Source organism: Zootoca vivipara, chromosome 4, assembly GCF_963506605.1.
Source record: "Zootoca vivipara chromosome 4, rZooViv1.1, whole genome shotgun sequence".
Lineage (NCBI taxonomy): Eukaryota > Metazoa > Chordata > Lepidosauria > Squamata > Lacertidae > Zootoca > Zootoca vivipara.
Window position 1 is genome coordinate 33,021,450 of NC_083279.1, and position 16,757 is coordinate 33,038,206.

At 41.0% G+C, this 16,757-nt stretch overlaps 1 protein-coding gene across 1 annotated transcript in view; it reads right to left on the reverse strand.

Annotated features, from left to right (window-relative positions):
• Positions 1–946: 946 nt before the first annotated feature.
• Positions 947–16,757, reverse strand: part of PRKX (protein kinase cAMP-dependent X-linked catalytic subunit) — a 61,963-nt gene continuing 46,152 nt past the window's right edge. The window contains exons 4-9 of the mRNA XM_035114637.2: positions 15,219–15,338; positions 7,852–7,947; positions 6,522–6,579; positions 5,409–5,486; positions 4,746–4,896; positions 947–3,668 (exon numbers count right to left, since the gene is read on the reverse strand). Coding sequence (XP_034970528.2) covers positions 4,771–4,896; positions 5,409–5,486; positions 6,522–6,579; positions 7,852–7,947; positions 15,219–15,338 — 478 coding nt within the window. The 3' untranslated portion in view covers positions 947–3,668; positions 4,746–4,770. The remainder of the gene's footprint in view (positions 3,669–4,745; positions 4,897–5,408; positions 5,487–6,521; positions 6,580–7,851; positions 7,948–15,218; positions 15,339–16,757) is intronic.

Genomic DNA, 16,757 nt, shown 5'->3' on the forward strand with positions numbered 1-16,757 from the left:
AGGGGCATAGATACTCACTGATCCTGCATTGCTCCTTCATAGGGGCTATAATGCCTGAACAGAGGTTTAGCTGAACTTGACACCTACTGATTTCAATGACAACCAAGTCAAAGCTAAATTGTTCAATTTACTGGACCAAGTTCAACTAACTCAGTCTGGATCCAGCCCAGTGTCTGCAGCTCCAGTTGATATTTTTAATTTATTCATTTAATTTATATAAACTGTCAATAACTATTTCCCCAGGGCAGCTTACAGCAGAAAATTGGAAGATAAAAGCACAGCACCCATACTGAATTATCACTTTTCGAGGCAGCCTTTTGCTGTTTCCAGTTTGGTGGTATCCTGCTAAATTCACCATAAGGCAGGCTTCAGGCTTCAGTGCACCAGAACAGTCCCTTTATATTGTTGTTTATGCCAGCGTTTCTCAACCGGTGTTCCGCGGCACACTACTGTGCCGCGAAACACTGGCTGGTGTGCCGCGACGAGAAGGGCGATTTGCACTGTCACGTCGCTGACCCGCCGGAAAGGAAGCCGGCCGGGTCACGACGCGAGGCGAGCGCCCGCGTCGTGACCCGGCCGGCTTCCTTTCCGGCGGGTCAGTGTTGTCTATTGGTGGCCGCCAGGCACGTGACAATGCAAATCGCCCTCCTGGGGAGGAGGAGGCAGGCGGGGAAGGCTGCGCAGGGCTTCCCTTCGCCGGGCCAGAGCGGCGGCTGCCTGGGGCGGCTGGGAGGGAGGCGGCGGCAGCTGCGCGCCCGTGTCTGCCCGCCGGGGGTCTGTCCCCGCTCGCTCCGCAGGCTCTGCGCCTGGTGGGTCCGCCTGGCTACCGCGCAGCAGTTCTTCAGCGGCATGCTTTACCGGTACGTCTCCCCTCCAAACTAAACTAAATATAGGGCGGCACAGAGTTGGTGTACCACGGGATTTTTTTTCATAGAAAAGTGTGCCGTGGCCCAAAAAAGGTTGAGAAACATTGGTTTATGCTGAGGGAAGCTACATTCTAAAATGCACCTGTCGTTCATACAAATGAAGATTCAGTTTCTTCCTGTGCAGAATTTAATTTACAATACATAATTGATTTCTTTTATGGACGATTAGCTTGCCAAATGAAAGCCACAATTCCCGGGTATAACTTTCACAGCTAAGGAAATGTTACTGTCCTACTTACTTATTGGAAGCACAATTTCAGTATTTTTTTCATTGAGAAAGAAGTTGTAATAGTATAACTGAATTCAGAGGATATAAATTTATGGAATAGGAAACCAACTCATAGAATACATTGGCTCAATTTGCATATAACAATAAGGCAAATCATGACTTAGCATGAACATACATTCTCCCACAGAAGAGGCTGTTCCATTTTTCCTGTTTTGAGCTACCCATGGTTTGGGCTTAGTGTGCCATGCAAACCTGGGCTCATTGTTTCTTTTGCTTCAGACAAATTATGAGCTGCACCAAGGTTTGTTCTTGGTTTACAGCTCACAAACTCCTGTCCAGGAACATGTGCATTCTGCCAAGTTGTGGTTTGGCTGAGTGTTATGTGCGAATTAAGCAGCATGTCTTCCTGTATCCACTGTTTTTCTTGCTTAACATGGTTCCAACTGATAAAACTGCTGCAAGCTAGAAACAAACAGAAGTACTCTGTTTGCAAGCACCTTAATTTACTGCACATCAAATGCCAAGATTCTGCAACACAGGAAGTCAAGATTTGGAAGGTTTATCTCGGAAGAATTATGCAAGACACACAAACGTTGTGTGTTAAGAATCAGCATATGTAGTAACAGCAAAACAGTCACTTATTCGCTGGCAGATAGATTGTGCTAACTGCGGAAGGAACAGCACTAGAACTCATTTGATACTGAGTAGGTGACAGGAAATTGTGAAAAGTTTCAATCCCCTGCCACTTGCAAGGCATACTATCTTCTCTTTTTGGAGTCAGTTTCCCCCACAATGTGGTCTAAAAAATGTGATATTATGTACAGTAAAAGAAATATGGGGTTCTTGTAGCATCTCAGGTTCAAATAGTCACAGTAAAGGTCTGTGGGGGAAACTGATTGGGAGAGACCAGAAAACTGGACAAGTCTTAAATTGCATATGCATGAGCCACCTAACAGTAAGGACCTGCAGACTATGGGGAGAAGAATCAGTCATTGATTATTTTAAACAACTTCTTCAAATGTACAGACCAAACATCTATAACCTTGATAGGTGTCTAAAGCCATCATTGGAGAGAATTTCACATACAACAAATATTTCTCGGAATGCGCAACTGCTGAAATTTTATTTATAAACATACATGCCAGTTCAAAGTTAAGCTTGCCAGAAATAAGTAAGCTTAAACAGCTCAAAGAACTTCGACACATCATAACCCTTCATATGTTTCCTACTCTAGTCAGTCCCAGCTGATATGGCCAATGATCAAAGGAATGGGACTTGTAGCTCAGCCACATCTAGAAGGCCACAGGTTCTCCTTGCCTGTTGAGCTCAACCTTGGAATCTTGTAAATATATAGTCCTAATTCTACATATTCTGGTTTATTTCAAGCAGTATGAATGGCATTAATTGACATGTAGAAGATTCTACTTCAGAATCTGTAGAATCTTCATTTACACACAAGGATGTTCATTAATTTTCATGATGACGACTCAGAAGACCATGTGAATAGCCTTGTTTTCTGAAATGATACTTATGTAATGTGAAATCTGAGTGTAGCAGTTGATCTGTGGTGAATGTTTGTTTCATGCACCAAGCTATCATCTTAGGTTGCAGTTATTCAGTGATGGTAGTTCATGTATGAAACAGTGCATACGACAGAATATTTATTTAGATGATCTTCAGGTCCCTGTAAGTGCAACAGTTCTAAACCTAAACTCAGAGAACAGGTACGATCTTGCCATGATTTCACTTTACATAGTCTTTACATAGTCTGCAGTAATCAAGAATCATGATTTGCATGGACATAATTTCAACTCAACTTCATAAAGAAAACATTATGCAATCTAAACAAAACATACAGGCCCGTTATCTTTCAGCTTTCAAATAGTAGGGCTGCAGGTGTGGAGCGCTGGAAATGTTACAATTTTCTCAAAATTTTCTTGTATATTTCTTTTTACAAAGAATTATAAAACGTATAGAAGATGCTGAAAAACCTATTGATCATTTTAATATTTTCTTCTTCTAGGGGGCATCTTGAAAAACCATTTAAGAATAAAAACCATAGACTCTGTAAAGTACAAAAATTTACATTTTAGCACAGTTTCTGTGCCTTTTTCTGTATTGATTTCTTTATATACACATATTCTAATCTGTGCTTTAAATGACAATCTTAGTATAAACTTATAAAGTTAGTCAATGAGATAACTATGCAAAAATATTTGGGCATAGCAAGAAACAAAACTAAAAATAACTGTTTCTTTTTTTAAAAAAAAATCCCAAAAAACTATAACAGTTTCAAAGTCTACATCTCAGGGTAGGCGCTTCAGTATTTTAGTTTACTGAACTAATGCCAAATCCATACAACTAAACTTATTGACCCTTTCCCAACTTTTAACATTATTTCTTTATGAATAATGAAGTAACATTCTTTCACTCATTTCAAAAAAATTCTTCATAACTTTTTTCAAGTTCTTCTTTGCCAGTTCCCAACTAGCACATTAATAATCTTCCAGTTTCTACAAAGTAAATAAAAACAAGTGTTTGATTAATTTATATTTCAGAGTAGTAGATACTTGAATTTCCTTATTCAAAGTTCTGGACTTTATGCACTGTACAGACATAACCACAAGAAAATCTCTGCAAGGAAAGATCACTAATAACCACTATCCTATTTCCTATCCTAATTCCTATCTCAAGGAATTACTTTTTACCAAAGGAAAAATCAGTATCAAGGTGATTCTATAAAGTACGAGAGTGGACATTCATAAAGGCTATCTGCTGAAAAATGCCTAAGTGCAACAGGAATGAATAAAAACATCAAGATCATCATGGATGCTTTTACAATGCAGAGGAAGTGGATCTGATCCTTTTCATTTCATAATAATAATAATAATAATAATAATAATAATAATAATAATAATTTTATTATTTATACCCCGCCCATCTGGCTGGGTCTCCCCAGCCACTCTGGGTGGCTTCCAACAGAAAAATAAGTAATCTATTAAACATTAAAAGCCTCCCTGAACAGGGCTGCCTTCAAATGTCTTCTGAAAGTCTGGTAGTTGTTTTCCTCTCCGACATCTGTTGGGAGGGCGTTCCACAGGGCAGGCGCCACCACCGAGAAGGCCCTCTGCCTAGTTCCCTGCAACTTGGCTTCTCGCAACGAGGGAACCGCCAGAAGGCCCTCGGTGCTGGACCTCAGTGTCCGGGAAGAATGATGGAGGTGGAGACGCTCCTTCAGGTATACTGGACCTTACCTCTAACAGATAAATTTGACAAGTGAGTGGGCCTACCAACCCGCCAATTGTGTGACATCACAATGTCAGGTGACCTGTTTTCACCAATGTGTCTTGAAATAACTCCATGAAGGCAAAGGTTCAGTGCTTTGCAAGCCCTGACAATCAGCTGATCATTGGCACTTTGTGTGCCTGCAAAGCCCCCTTTTGGCTCAGCTGCATCTTTACCTGCCTCACATATATGATAGGTGTGGCTTGGCAAGGTGGGACTAATTAGGTCATGTGCCAGAGTTTTCCTATAGATGTTATAACGGAATAAATAGGAAGTAGAACTTAGGGAAGATGAGTATCCAATACCTTAATGACATTTTGTGTCTCGCATTTAGAAGTTCTTGAAAATTTCTAAATCTTTAGGAGGTACAGGAGGCATTTTGTTCCAGTCATCTTCAGGATATGCTTCAAAGTTGGATGTATCACCATCATTTGATACCTTCGGAACTATAGGAGGCTAAATTAAAAAAGGAAAATAATAATAAATTTAAACCCCATGTCAAATGAAGTAGTCTAGAATTTTTCACCCCCCTCACCAATTTTTTTGCACGGCATAAAGTTGGCTCATTATCACAGTTTTAGCATAACTGCTTGGCCTGGTCGTTATTTATATATATTACAGTACATTTATATCCCACCTTTCTTTCATTATGGAACTTATGTTCCTATCTAGGCTCTGACTGGAACCCAAATCTGCTTTGCTCCAGCGGGGTGGGTATCCTACCTGCTTTCTGGGAGTCCTATCACTAACTTGTTTTTGCCCGTTGGAAACCTAACTGGTAGTAAGTTTGGGAAATGTTTGGTGTGATGGCTCTGGGATTTCAACATAAAGAACTCAGGCATATGACCTTCACTATAATTCTAGGACAACCTTCCAAACAGATTTTTTTTTAAAAGCTGAAAAAGAATCAAATGAAGCAGAAGTATAATGAATTATCTCAAAGCTGCATTTGTTTTTGCACAATTCACCTTTAATTTTCTCTGTGGTACAGCATCCCAGTCTACAGACCTGAACCATCTGTGCCTCTTCACATCATCAGCTCCATTCTTTGGAAGAAAAATCAAGTTAGATGTTTATTCACTGACAGGATATGCCAAAATATATTCTAGCAAACACTTTATGCAGACCCATATATATTTCTGCCATCTGTATTTTGAGGGCACACTGTAGTACACACACTCCAGTTTGCCCCATTTTTTTCCCTGGTTCTCTCTTAAAAACTGGATTCCCCAGCAGCTTTTCCTGTACCAATTTGGATTCTGCTGGTCACAAATCATCCTTTTTTACACACCAAATGCAAGTAGTATTGTGAGGTTGTGACTGATTTCTACAAAGCATATACTGAGTAAGGTTTTGATTCTTTTACCCTTAAGTAGCAGACCCACATGCTACAGTCGTCAACAGGTTTACCACACCTATCAGCCAATCACCCATTCCCACTACCCTTCTGAGTAATACCCCTCCCCACCATCTCAATATATATAAGGGTCTGGTGACTTCTGTTTCAGTGTATTTGAAGAGGTGTGCATGCACACAAAATCTCATACCAGTAACAAACTTAGTTGGTCTCTAAGGTGCTGCTAGAAGGAATTTTTTTATTTTGTTTCGACTACGGCAGACCAACACAGCTACCTACCTGTAACTATTTACTACCTATTCACTCAAGTTTGGAGATGCCTATTTGGAACTTTTTGCAATCCATTTTTTTCTTTTAGGGATCTTGAATCAGGGCTTTCTATCCACCCGGAACTTGCTGGAACTCAGTTCCGGCACCTCTCAGGTGGGCGCCATTACCATTATAAGAGAACAAGGGAGGCATTCATGGTGAGTTCTGGCACCTCTTTTTCTAGAAAAATAGCACTGCCTTGAGCCCCACTGCTCACCGCTAACTCTAGAACGATATGGCTTTCCCACACTTAAGAATACATTAATAAGGACCCCCCCCCCTCCACAAAATAAATCGAATGTAGTGGAATTTGGTTTTAAGCAAAAAGAGCATTTCTGGAAACCGAAAATAAGGAAAACGTTTTATGCCAATGGTTAGGATGTGCTGAGATTTAAAAGTAGCATTTAAAGCTTACCTTCATGTTTCCTAGCCGTCTTGTTCGGTCAACCACAAGAAGTTTTTTAATAAGGTCCCTGGACAAGGGGTGGGGAAAAATTAGTCAATTGTTGAAGTTGTATTTGAGTTCATGATGACAGAAAATATATAAAGGCATCTAATAATAGTGAAAGTAGTAGTAGTAATGTAATAAGGCTAACATTTTCCCTGCAGTTGTCAGCTTTCAAATGGAGAGAGATTGTAGCTTGAGCAACAAACCTCCAATGCTTAATACTCCAGTTGAGATAACTGGGGTGCAGCTGGGGAAGGTGAGCAATAAATCCACCTTTCAACACACCTTTGACAGGGATGCAGACAGAGTAACTGAAAACTGAGTTGCCAAAAAAACATATGGGGAGGGCAGGTACATATTTCACAATTACTAAATTCTTCGCTGATTTACTCAGACCATTTAGTCAGCATTCCAGTTTGATTAAGTGACCCTTTATAAATACATATTAAGCACACAGCTGCCACCGGCTGAACTAGTATAGCTGTATCATTTTTCAGCCATGTAATATATAGTTCCTACTCTATTAATCCTTGCAGCAGACTGGGGAGGGGCATGGTCTGGGAGAGGCATTTCCTGCAGAGAGGTCCCCATACTTGCTCGAGTGGTTTAGGAGCAAAGGAACTGTGCAATTGGTGAAGGTCAGGCAGACACCTTTAAGATATTCTCTGTAAAGCCCTACTCTCAAGACCATTTGGCTGAGTAGGGCTATGACCCGATTGCTTACATAAAGTATAGATAAAAAGATCCTGCTCAGGTTTCAGTTCACACTGGAAAGCTTCCCAAAGCTTTGTCAGAAAAGCTCAGGGGTTCTACGCCTCCCTTGTTCTCAAGGGTTGTCAGTTTCCCTGAGCTGTGCCCTATATGCTAGCTCAGGGAAGACACAGCTCCCTGGAGTCTTTAAAACAGGCTATGTCTGAGCTATAGAAGGCGAAGTAATCCCTGATTTTATGAGATTTGCTAAGCTGTTGGGTGGAAATCTTCATCAAACATGCAAATTGCTATATGAAAACCAGAACTAATGCTACTAATTAGGCTCAGCTCTAATTAAAGTTAAATATTTAAAACTCTGAGCAAGCTTTCTGAATTCACATTAGAGCCCCCTAGAATTTAATTAATGTCAAGTATATAAATTAGAGCGTTCTCTCCCCAGAATCCATAGACAGTGCGCACTGTACAAATAAATAGTGGCTGCATGTGACAAGCAGCTTCACACACTGTACTTTGAATGGCACTTTAAAGTAATGCTAAGGTAGAACCTAAACAGAATAAACCTAGTGATTAAGGTGAATGCACTTACTTTACATATAAATCCAGATGCCTGGGGAAATCTATTTTACCAGCAAGAATCTTCTGATATATTCCAAAAGGGTTGTCATCAAAGAATGGAGGAAACCTAATCAAGAGGAGGAAGACACACAAAACCACACAGCTATAAGTTTAAAAATATTTAAAAGTATATTGCAAAAGCCATAGCCTATTTTAAATACCAACAATTTTAAATTGCCAACAAAGGTCCATATAGTTAAAGTGATGGTTTCCCCAGTAGTGATGTATGGAAGTGAGAGCTGGACCATAAAGAAGGCTGATCGAATAATTGATTCTTTTGAATTATGGTACTGGAGGAGACTCTTGAGAGTCCCATGGACTGCAAGAAGATCAAACCTATCCATTCTGAAGGAAATCAGCCCCAAGTGCTCACTGGAAGGACAGATCCTGAAGCTGAGGCTCCAATACCTTGGCCACCTCATGAGAAGAGAAGATTCCTTGGAAAAGACCCTGATGTTGGGAAAGATTGAGGGCACAAGGAGAAGGGGACGACAGAGGATGAGATGGTTGGACAGTGTTCTTGAAGCTACCAACATAAGTTTGACCAAACTGCGGGAGGCAGTGGAAGACAGAAGTGCCTGTCGGACACGACTAAACGACTAAACAACAACAACAAATTTTAAATACCATCTGCTTCCCAATATTAGACCTGTAATTATTTATGTACTTATTGAGATCCAGAAAAGTGACTTCTTAAACGCATACACATATTGACTATTTCTGCTGTCCCTTGGCGTGGTGTAAACCAAAGAATACACATTCTAGAAACATACATAAAGCATAGAGAATGACAGTACACTTATACCATGCAATGAGTGACAAAATTATGAATGGGTTTTTTAAAAACACTTTGGGTTGCCTTGCAGCCTTCACTTTTGCCCTCTGAAGCACCCTGCGTCACAGTGAAGTCAATCCTCTTGTTAACAGGCTGGGGTTTTTTTTGCCTTGGTGTATGCATTCCTCACAATTGAGGTACAGGGCATCTGTTAAAGAAATAGGTCTGATTTATTAAGTGCTAGCTTGTGATGAATAGGGGTCTGATCATAAAGCTTACTATGCTAGCAAGACCTGGGGTGGCATGTTTTAAATACTGGTGAAGCAGCATATCTATGCCATGAGGATATTACTTTAGTTAATAAACTTAGAACAAATATTTAGCACTGAAGTATAAAGGAGCTCTAACAAAACACCATGTTTTTAAGCCATAGATCCTCATGTGTCTTGTAATTTTTGTCCATCTTGGGAATAATTCCTCCTGCTGTTCCAATTTAAGAAATCAACTTCATAGGTATTTTGGAATGGTTGATGTTATGTAGTAATAGATTAGTTAAAAATGGAAAATGTTGGTTTTACTGTTGGAGAAGTCGACTCCAGTCTAATGGCTAACACTATTTTAAGACCAGCTATTGGGGTGGGGGTGGGGCGGGAAAAACCTTTTCTTTCCAAATCAGTTAGGTGGAATTGGAAAGTATCTTTCAACTAATTCCTCATGGTCAAAAGAACGCGGGGTATGCCTCTTCAAACAGCAACCCCCCCCCAATTGCATGTTCCAATGCATTGCTAAAGCGGGGGGGGGGGGGAGATTTCTTCTGCTTAAAGGAAGAAAAGGTCAGAAATCGCATTGACCATACCTAAGCCTTTAAGATTGCCTAAAGTAGCTCTGTTAACCATTTCCAAGTTAACAGACAATACATTTAGTGAATGTGCATGAAGCAAATATGCTAATTCAATAGTTTTGCCACTGTCCTTTAATCTCAGCCATTCTTCCAAAATGAAGATAGTGCAAAACAATTACTTAATAACCAGAATAAATTGTGTTGAAATATTACTACCCCTTAGTCTTCGACTGGACTAAACTGTCAGGTGTCCTTTACCTTTACCTTTTTATTCTTCAGTTAGAATGGAAAGGCTCAACTGAATGCTTGTAAAGCTAATTCTGTCTTTTTGCTTATTTAATCATGGACATTTGTATCTTTGCTCCATTCTAAAAGCTCTGAATAGCTCTTACAATTACATAAAACTAAACATTAAAAATGAAAAAGCCCACATAAAGCCTAGCTGGTGACTTGGAACCAAAGTGTCCTAATCCTTATTTCTGGAGCCACAAGGATCATTGTTGCATATTTTTTTAAAAAAAGCTTTTCTCTGAAGGAACACTGTTGAAGTAAGGTGAAGAAGAAAAGCTGGTTTGGGAAGCAGGCAAGAATGGAGTAGCCAGCAAAAAGCATAATTTATTGGAGCGCATTTGTAAGGAATTGTTTTATACAGTCGTACCCCGGAAGTCGAACACCTTGCGACTAGAACGTTTTGGCTTCCAAACACCGCAAACCCAGAAGTGAGTGTTCTGGTTTAAGAATGTTCTTTAGAACCCGAACGTCTGGCGCAGCTTCTGCGGCTTCCGATAGGCCGCAGGAGCTGTGCCTTGGTTTCCAAATGTTTTGGAAGTTGAATGGACTTCCAAAACGGATTCTGTTCAACTTCCGAGGTACGACTGTATATATACAGACAAAAGTCATCCATGCCAACGTGGTAATTTGGTTACTTCCAGTATAGCCTAGCTGCATTTTCATGGGAAACACAATGGTGGATTAAAAGTGTGTGTGTCATCTCCAATTAGAGAGGATATAGTTCCATAGTTCCTCTCCTCCCTTACCACCCTATTATGAGTAATACTAATACAACACCACAACAAGTTAGGGACAAGAGAATGTAGGTCAAGATAACTGTGTGCATTTTCCCCCAGAAATGCACAATGTGACAATGAGTAGAGCTAGATTGTTACCACCTTAAAAAACAAAACAACACCACCATTGTGAAACAAGTCATCAAATTTAGGGCTCCACTATAAAACAGCAAAAGAAAATGATACGAATGGAGAGCTTAGTTGGTCAGAGCATAGTGCTGATAAAGCCAAGGCTTCAGTCCCCATATGGGACAGCTGCATATTCCTTCATCGCAGGGGGTTGGACTAGATGATCCTCAGGGTCCCTTCCAACTCTATGATATGGAATGTTACAAAGTGCTCATGTCTTCACTTCCATATATGAACTCAAGCAGAGGGGTGTGGAACGTCAGGCCTGAGGGCCAAATATGCCCCACTAGGCACATTGCCACTTCTTTCCCCAGGACAACAGGCAGGGCCATCTTATCCATAGGCGCTAGGGGTGCGGGGCACCTAGGCGCTGGGCTCTCAGGGACAGCAGGCTGAGAGTCCGGGGCTGAGGTTTGGAGTCCGGGGATTGGGAAGAGCCGACAGCGGCTGCTGAGCTGAGCAGAGCCCGTCAGAGCGCCACAGCCCTTCTGCTGTGGGTGAGCAAGGCACTGAGGGGGCCAGCAAGCTCCACCCTCCTGCGTGCCTGGGATTGGCGGGCCGTCAAGAGGCCCGCCCAGTGCATGCTGCTCACACGAGGTGCCCGGTTTCGCTCAGTCGCTGCCGCTGCTGCCTTGGGCTCGACTGTTGTTGTACTGGGCTCTGCTTGCCCACCCACCTCAGGCGCCCGGCCCTGGCCTTGCTCTGCTGTCGCCACCTCGGGCTCCTCTATCGTTGCTGAGGTGGTGTTCTCGGTTGACAACTCTGGGCAACCCGGGGGGGGGGGCAGGCAGATCTTTGGAACCAGGCATGCATATACTTAAGACGGCCCTGACAACAGGTCTCTCTTGTCTGCCCTGCAAAAATGCCCAAGCCAAACCCCTCAATGCTCATTTTGTACTCTGAGTGGGTGAGTTTTTGCCTGGCTGAAATGTATCCTTGAACTCTTAATGCCTTTTCCTTGTGTGGGTGGAGGAGGATGTTGGTGTCTGTAGAAACCAGGCTACTGTAAAAAGGGGGGAATGTGTATCTGTTGCTCCTCCATCCACTACAGTGGTACCTCTAGTTGTGGACTTAATCTGTTAAGTTCACAACTAGAGCGCCTCTTCTGCACATGTGTGTGTGCCGCGTTCGTAAGCTGAAAGTCCATAACAAGAGGTATGACTGTATTGCCTCTGGCCTCACTCATCACTGGAATGTGGTCCTCAAAAGGCTGCCCAGAAGGAAAGGTGGCCCCTGGCCCCAAAAAGGCTCCCAACTCTGCTCTAGTATTGCCTACAGGTCAAAATATCATTAGCGTATCTTCCAGTTCAGGGATAATGCATGCAAAAGGTTGCTGTCACGCATTGAAACATTCTGATGCAATTGAGAGAGCTAACAAATTAAATAAAAATTGAAGTTCTCCAGATTTTAACAAGTCCCTCTAGCCTGCCCTTCCCTTTAAATAATGTTTTCCTTTGTCACATAAGTTTGGTATCAGGCAAGCACAGCTGGAGTTTAGGAATTGGTTTTTTTTTTAGTGTGCCGTCTTCTGACTGCAGTATTGGGACCTGTGAGCCAAAGCAGAAGTGGAATTTTCTTTATTAATGGAAGATTCCAGCAAGCAAGCTTTTCAGATTCCTTAAACATAATTCAGAGTAAGATACAGCTCAGATCAGCTTTAAAAGCCTATGGTATAATATTCTTTTGATGTGGATTTAATCAGGCAACATCGTGTGGGTGTGTTAGAAATACTACTTAGGAAATTGCTTCTATTTTTTTAAAAAAACATGTATGTGCCTCTTTAGCTGATTTGTATAACAGATTCACAGTAATGTTTTTGCAGGAAGTACTTTGATACTAGCAAACCACATGTTGGTTTGACTTGTTTTTATCTTTTTATAGAAAGTTCTTCTATAAGAAAGACAAAGCCAGTAAAAAAGAAAAAGGAAAAAGGAAAGTAAAAGACTGCAGGCCTCATTTAACTCTTATCTGCACAGGCTCTCTATTTTAGACCATTTATGAAAAGCATGCAATTCTGTCAGAAACCTAATGAATCCATATTATTCAGTGGAATTATTCTTAATATTTAAGACCAAACAGATTTTTGCACTGATTCCTGAGAACTGTTTGTAACTGATTAAGTACATTACTGCCTTAAATTTGACCATATTTTTAGCTGGTTTGCTTGTAAAAACAAAACAAAACCCAACATCGCTTGAACTGTAGGAATGAAAACTGGTGTGCACATTTAGGACACAGATCTATGTTTGAAGTGCCTTACTAGTTACCTCTAAGAGATAATAAGAGTTGAAGGGAAAATGCATGGATAAATTATCTGGTATGCATAACATTTCTGCAACTAATGCAACATTAAGCAATGTTACTTTACACAATTCTTTTATAATAGCACCTCCATCTTTTTTTAAAATGCAAAGGATTAGATCTAGATTAAGTTAGCTTAACTGAAATCATGATTTCTCAATGAGAATATAGTTTAGCTAACTTGGATCCAACCCTATTGACTTCGCTGGGATAAATCTGATCTGATCCGAATGCCAGCTTAACAAGTTTATCTTTTACTAGCGTAGGAAATTTCTAAGAAAGCCTTTCTGCAACAAAGCTAGGTAGTTAAATCATCTATGCATTATTCTGAAAATGCTGCCATCTAGTGGATTCAAATATTTATGGATTTATGGGATATTGAATTATAATACAGTATTCTCGCTCTAATAAAACACAGAGAGATGTGTACATGCAGCAAAAAATGTTGATTAAACAGGTACCAGCAAGAAGTCCAACAAACTCAAACAGCATGAGCCCCAATCTAGCATAGAAACATAAGATTATCAGAATAATAATAAAAAAATCCTTCCAGTAGCACCTTAGAGACCAACTGCATGCTCACTTCACGAAAGCTCATACCAATGACAAACTTAGTTGGTCTCTAAGGTGCTACTAGAAGGAATTTTTTATTTTGTTTCAACTGTGGCTGACCAACATGGCTACCTACCTGTAATAAGACTATTAGATGCATCTTCTCATTCTGAAAAACTGAATGGAAATACGGGATTTGTTCTCTTTTCCCAAAACAGATTCACTTTGCAAATAGCATGCCCGATGAGTTAAAACTTCTTAAAATGTGAGAATGTTTCTAAAAGATTTATTGATTTTTTTAAAAAATTAAAAGTGTGATCTATTTTTATTCAAACTTGTTAGCAAAGGCATGAAACCTACCACCCAAAGACACAAGTGGATCTAAGTGTTGAACATGGGATTCTTTTTGAATTCCAAGTTAATATATGTGCCCCTGAATCATCATCCAACTGAAATATTCTTGCATTTGTCTATGGGTGGCTACAACATGGCTACAGGATATATCTAAAACAGGGATGGGGAACCTGTGACTGTCTACATCAGAGATTTCCAAACTGTGTGTTGCAACTTGTTACTGCGTCAGCTGCAGTGTGTAGATGTGTCACATGAATGCTCCCCACACTCCCGGGGCTGGAAAGCTGTTAGTTTGACCTCCGGTGTGCTAGTAAAACTGAATTACTGTGTCACAAAATGATGTGTGTCCAAAAAGTGTGTCACCAACATGAAAAGTTTGGAAAGCTCTGGCCTAGATGTCATTTGACTCCAGCTCCTATCAACCCCAACCAGTATGGCTGATGATCAGGGATGATGGAACTGCAATGCAACAACATCTGCAAAGCCACAGGCCCCCTACTCCTGCCACAAACAATTCAGCCATATGAGGGCACCAATGACATGGCTCTATCCTATGAAACTGGGACCCAGGTGGCGCTGTGGTTAAACCACTGAGCCTAGGACTTGCTGATCAGAAGGTCGGCGGTTCGAATCCCTGTGACGGGGTGAGCTCCCGTTGCTCGGTCCCAGCTCCTGCCAACCTAGCAGTTCGAAAGCACGTCAAAATGCAAGTAGATAAATAGGAACCGCTCCAGCGGGAAGGTAAACGGCGTTTCCATGTGCTGCTCTGGTTTGCCAGAAGCGGCTTTGTCATGCTGGCCACATGACCTGGAAGCTATACGCCGGCTCCCTCGGCCAATAATGCGAGATGAGCGCGCAACCCCAGAGTCGGTCACGACTGGACCTAATGGTCAGGGGTCCCTTTACCTTTTTATCCTATGAAACTGGCACCTTGCCTGGAAGGGGCCACTACCTATTGCATGGGAAAGGCACACACATCTAATCCCAACCGTATGCCTAGGTCACTCAATGTCGTTCCAGTTGTGTGGGAGTCTCCCATGGATACGTAATACCATGAGACTGAATGTTAAAAGGCACTGTTTTCTCACAAGGAAACAAATATTTATCATCTCAATTTTAGAAGACGGGAATTCTGTGCAGTTAAATATGTTGATGTTGTGCAGAACAGTCTGATTTTTCGGTCTCCCAAATTGCTTTTCCACACAACACGCAAGCAATGCTGAGACATGTAAAAGAACCAGATTTTCCATATTAGTTCACTGTGAGAAGACGAAAAATATCTGTACTTCACTTAATTCTATATTCCCCATTCAACTTACCCAGACAGCATCTCAAATATCAGAATGCCGAGGGCCCACCAATCTACAGCTCTTCCGTGACCTTTACTCTGTATGACTTCTGGGGCAAGATATTCCGGGGTCCCACAGAGCGTCCATGTCCTAAGAAAATAATAACAAGGAACAGGAAGCTAAAATTACATTTTATATTTGTGATGGATTAAGTTTTCATTGAAAATGGGCTACCCAAGAACTAAAGGCTTGTAATCAGAAAGAGTTCAGCATGTTTAAAGTTATAGGACAATCACAGCCACATTCTAATACCATATATATGGCATAACCTCTTATAAAATTGATGAGGCTCTGAGAACTGTTCTGGTTACGGAATTTATGGTGATTTGTATTTATTGTAATGCTGCTTATATAAGTTTAACATTTTTGTTTATTTGATTTTTTAAAAGAAAGGTTGTAAACCACCTTGGTATTGTTATGGATGACAGTATATGAAACATTACAAAAAGATAAATAAATGAAGTGAATACAATTAGAATTTCCTTTAATGTAAGACAACTGGAAGCTCCTAAATGTTTATACTCCACACTGAAAGCCAGTGAGCAGTAACTCTCACAGATTAAGCGGAGCACGTTAAAGAGGAGCACTTTATCACCTGAAGCAGGAGGCTTAAGCAAAATGGCCACAAATGCTTGGTCACAGCTCAGGGATAACAGTGCACCCAGACCCAAATGGTACTGATTTTATCCCAGGGATTTCACGTGGTATTTACCAAACCTTTGACCACCAGACCATTCGTTCCAATCAGGTTCCTAACCTGTTGCTACACTAGTAAGTATTGAATAGATTAAGCTAGGCATTTTGAACACAATTTACAAAAAAGAGAGAAGACCTTGACTTGGCACAAGAAGAAAATATATATCTTAATCAATGATGTAGCCAAATTTGTAACTATCTAGTATGGAATAGGAATGTGTCCCATTGACAGTGAGTGCATGAATGACAAAATGAGACTAACCAAAAACCTGATGTTATTCTCTACTTCAAAATATACACCAAGATTCTGCAAATCCACTTACAAAAGCTACTTTTTAGGCACATGGGTCTGTTTTAATGAGGGAGAATCCTTTTACTGGAATAGAAAAGCCAATCACACAGATTTTGAGAGCATTTTTCTGCTGGTAGGTTCAATTTACTTCAGTCCCAGACAAAAGTTGTGCAAACAAGGATAATTTTAATGCTACAGTGGTACCTCTGGTTAAAGAACTTAATTCGTTCTGGAGGTCTGTTCTTAACCTGAAACTGTTCTTAACCTGAGGTACCACTTTATCTAATGGGGCCTCCCGCCGCCACGCGATTTCTGTTCTCATCCTGAAGCAAAGTTCTTAACCCGAGGTACTACTTCCAGGTTAGCGGAATCTGAAGCGCTTGTAACCCAAAGCGTTTGTAACCCAATGTACCACTGTATAGTGAACCAAGGACAAACCCAAGGAAGCTCAAGGAAACTGGAAACAAGGATCTGTGAAATCCTTGAGCTTGTGTGACCAAGCTCCGGGAAACTCCCTGTTC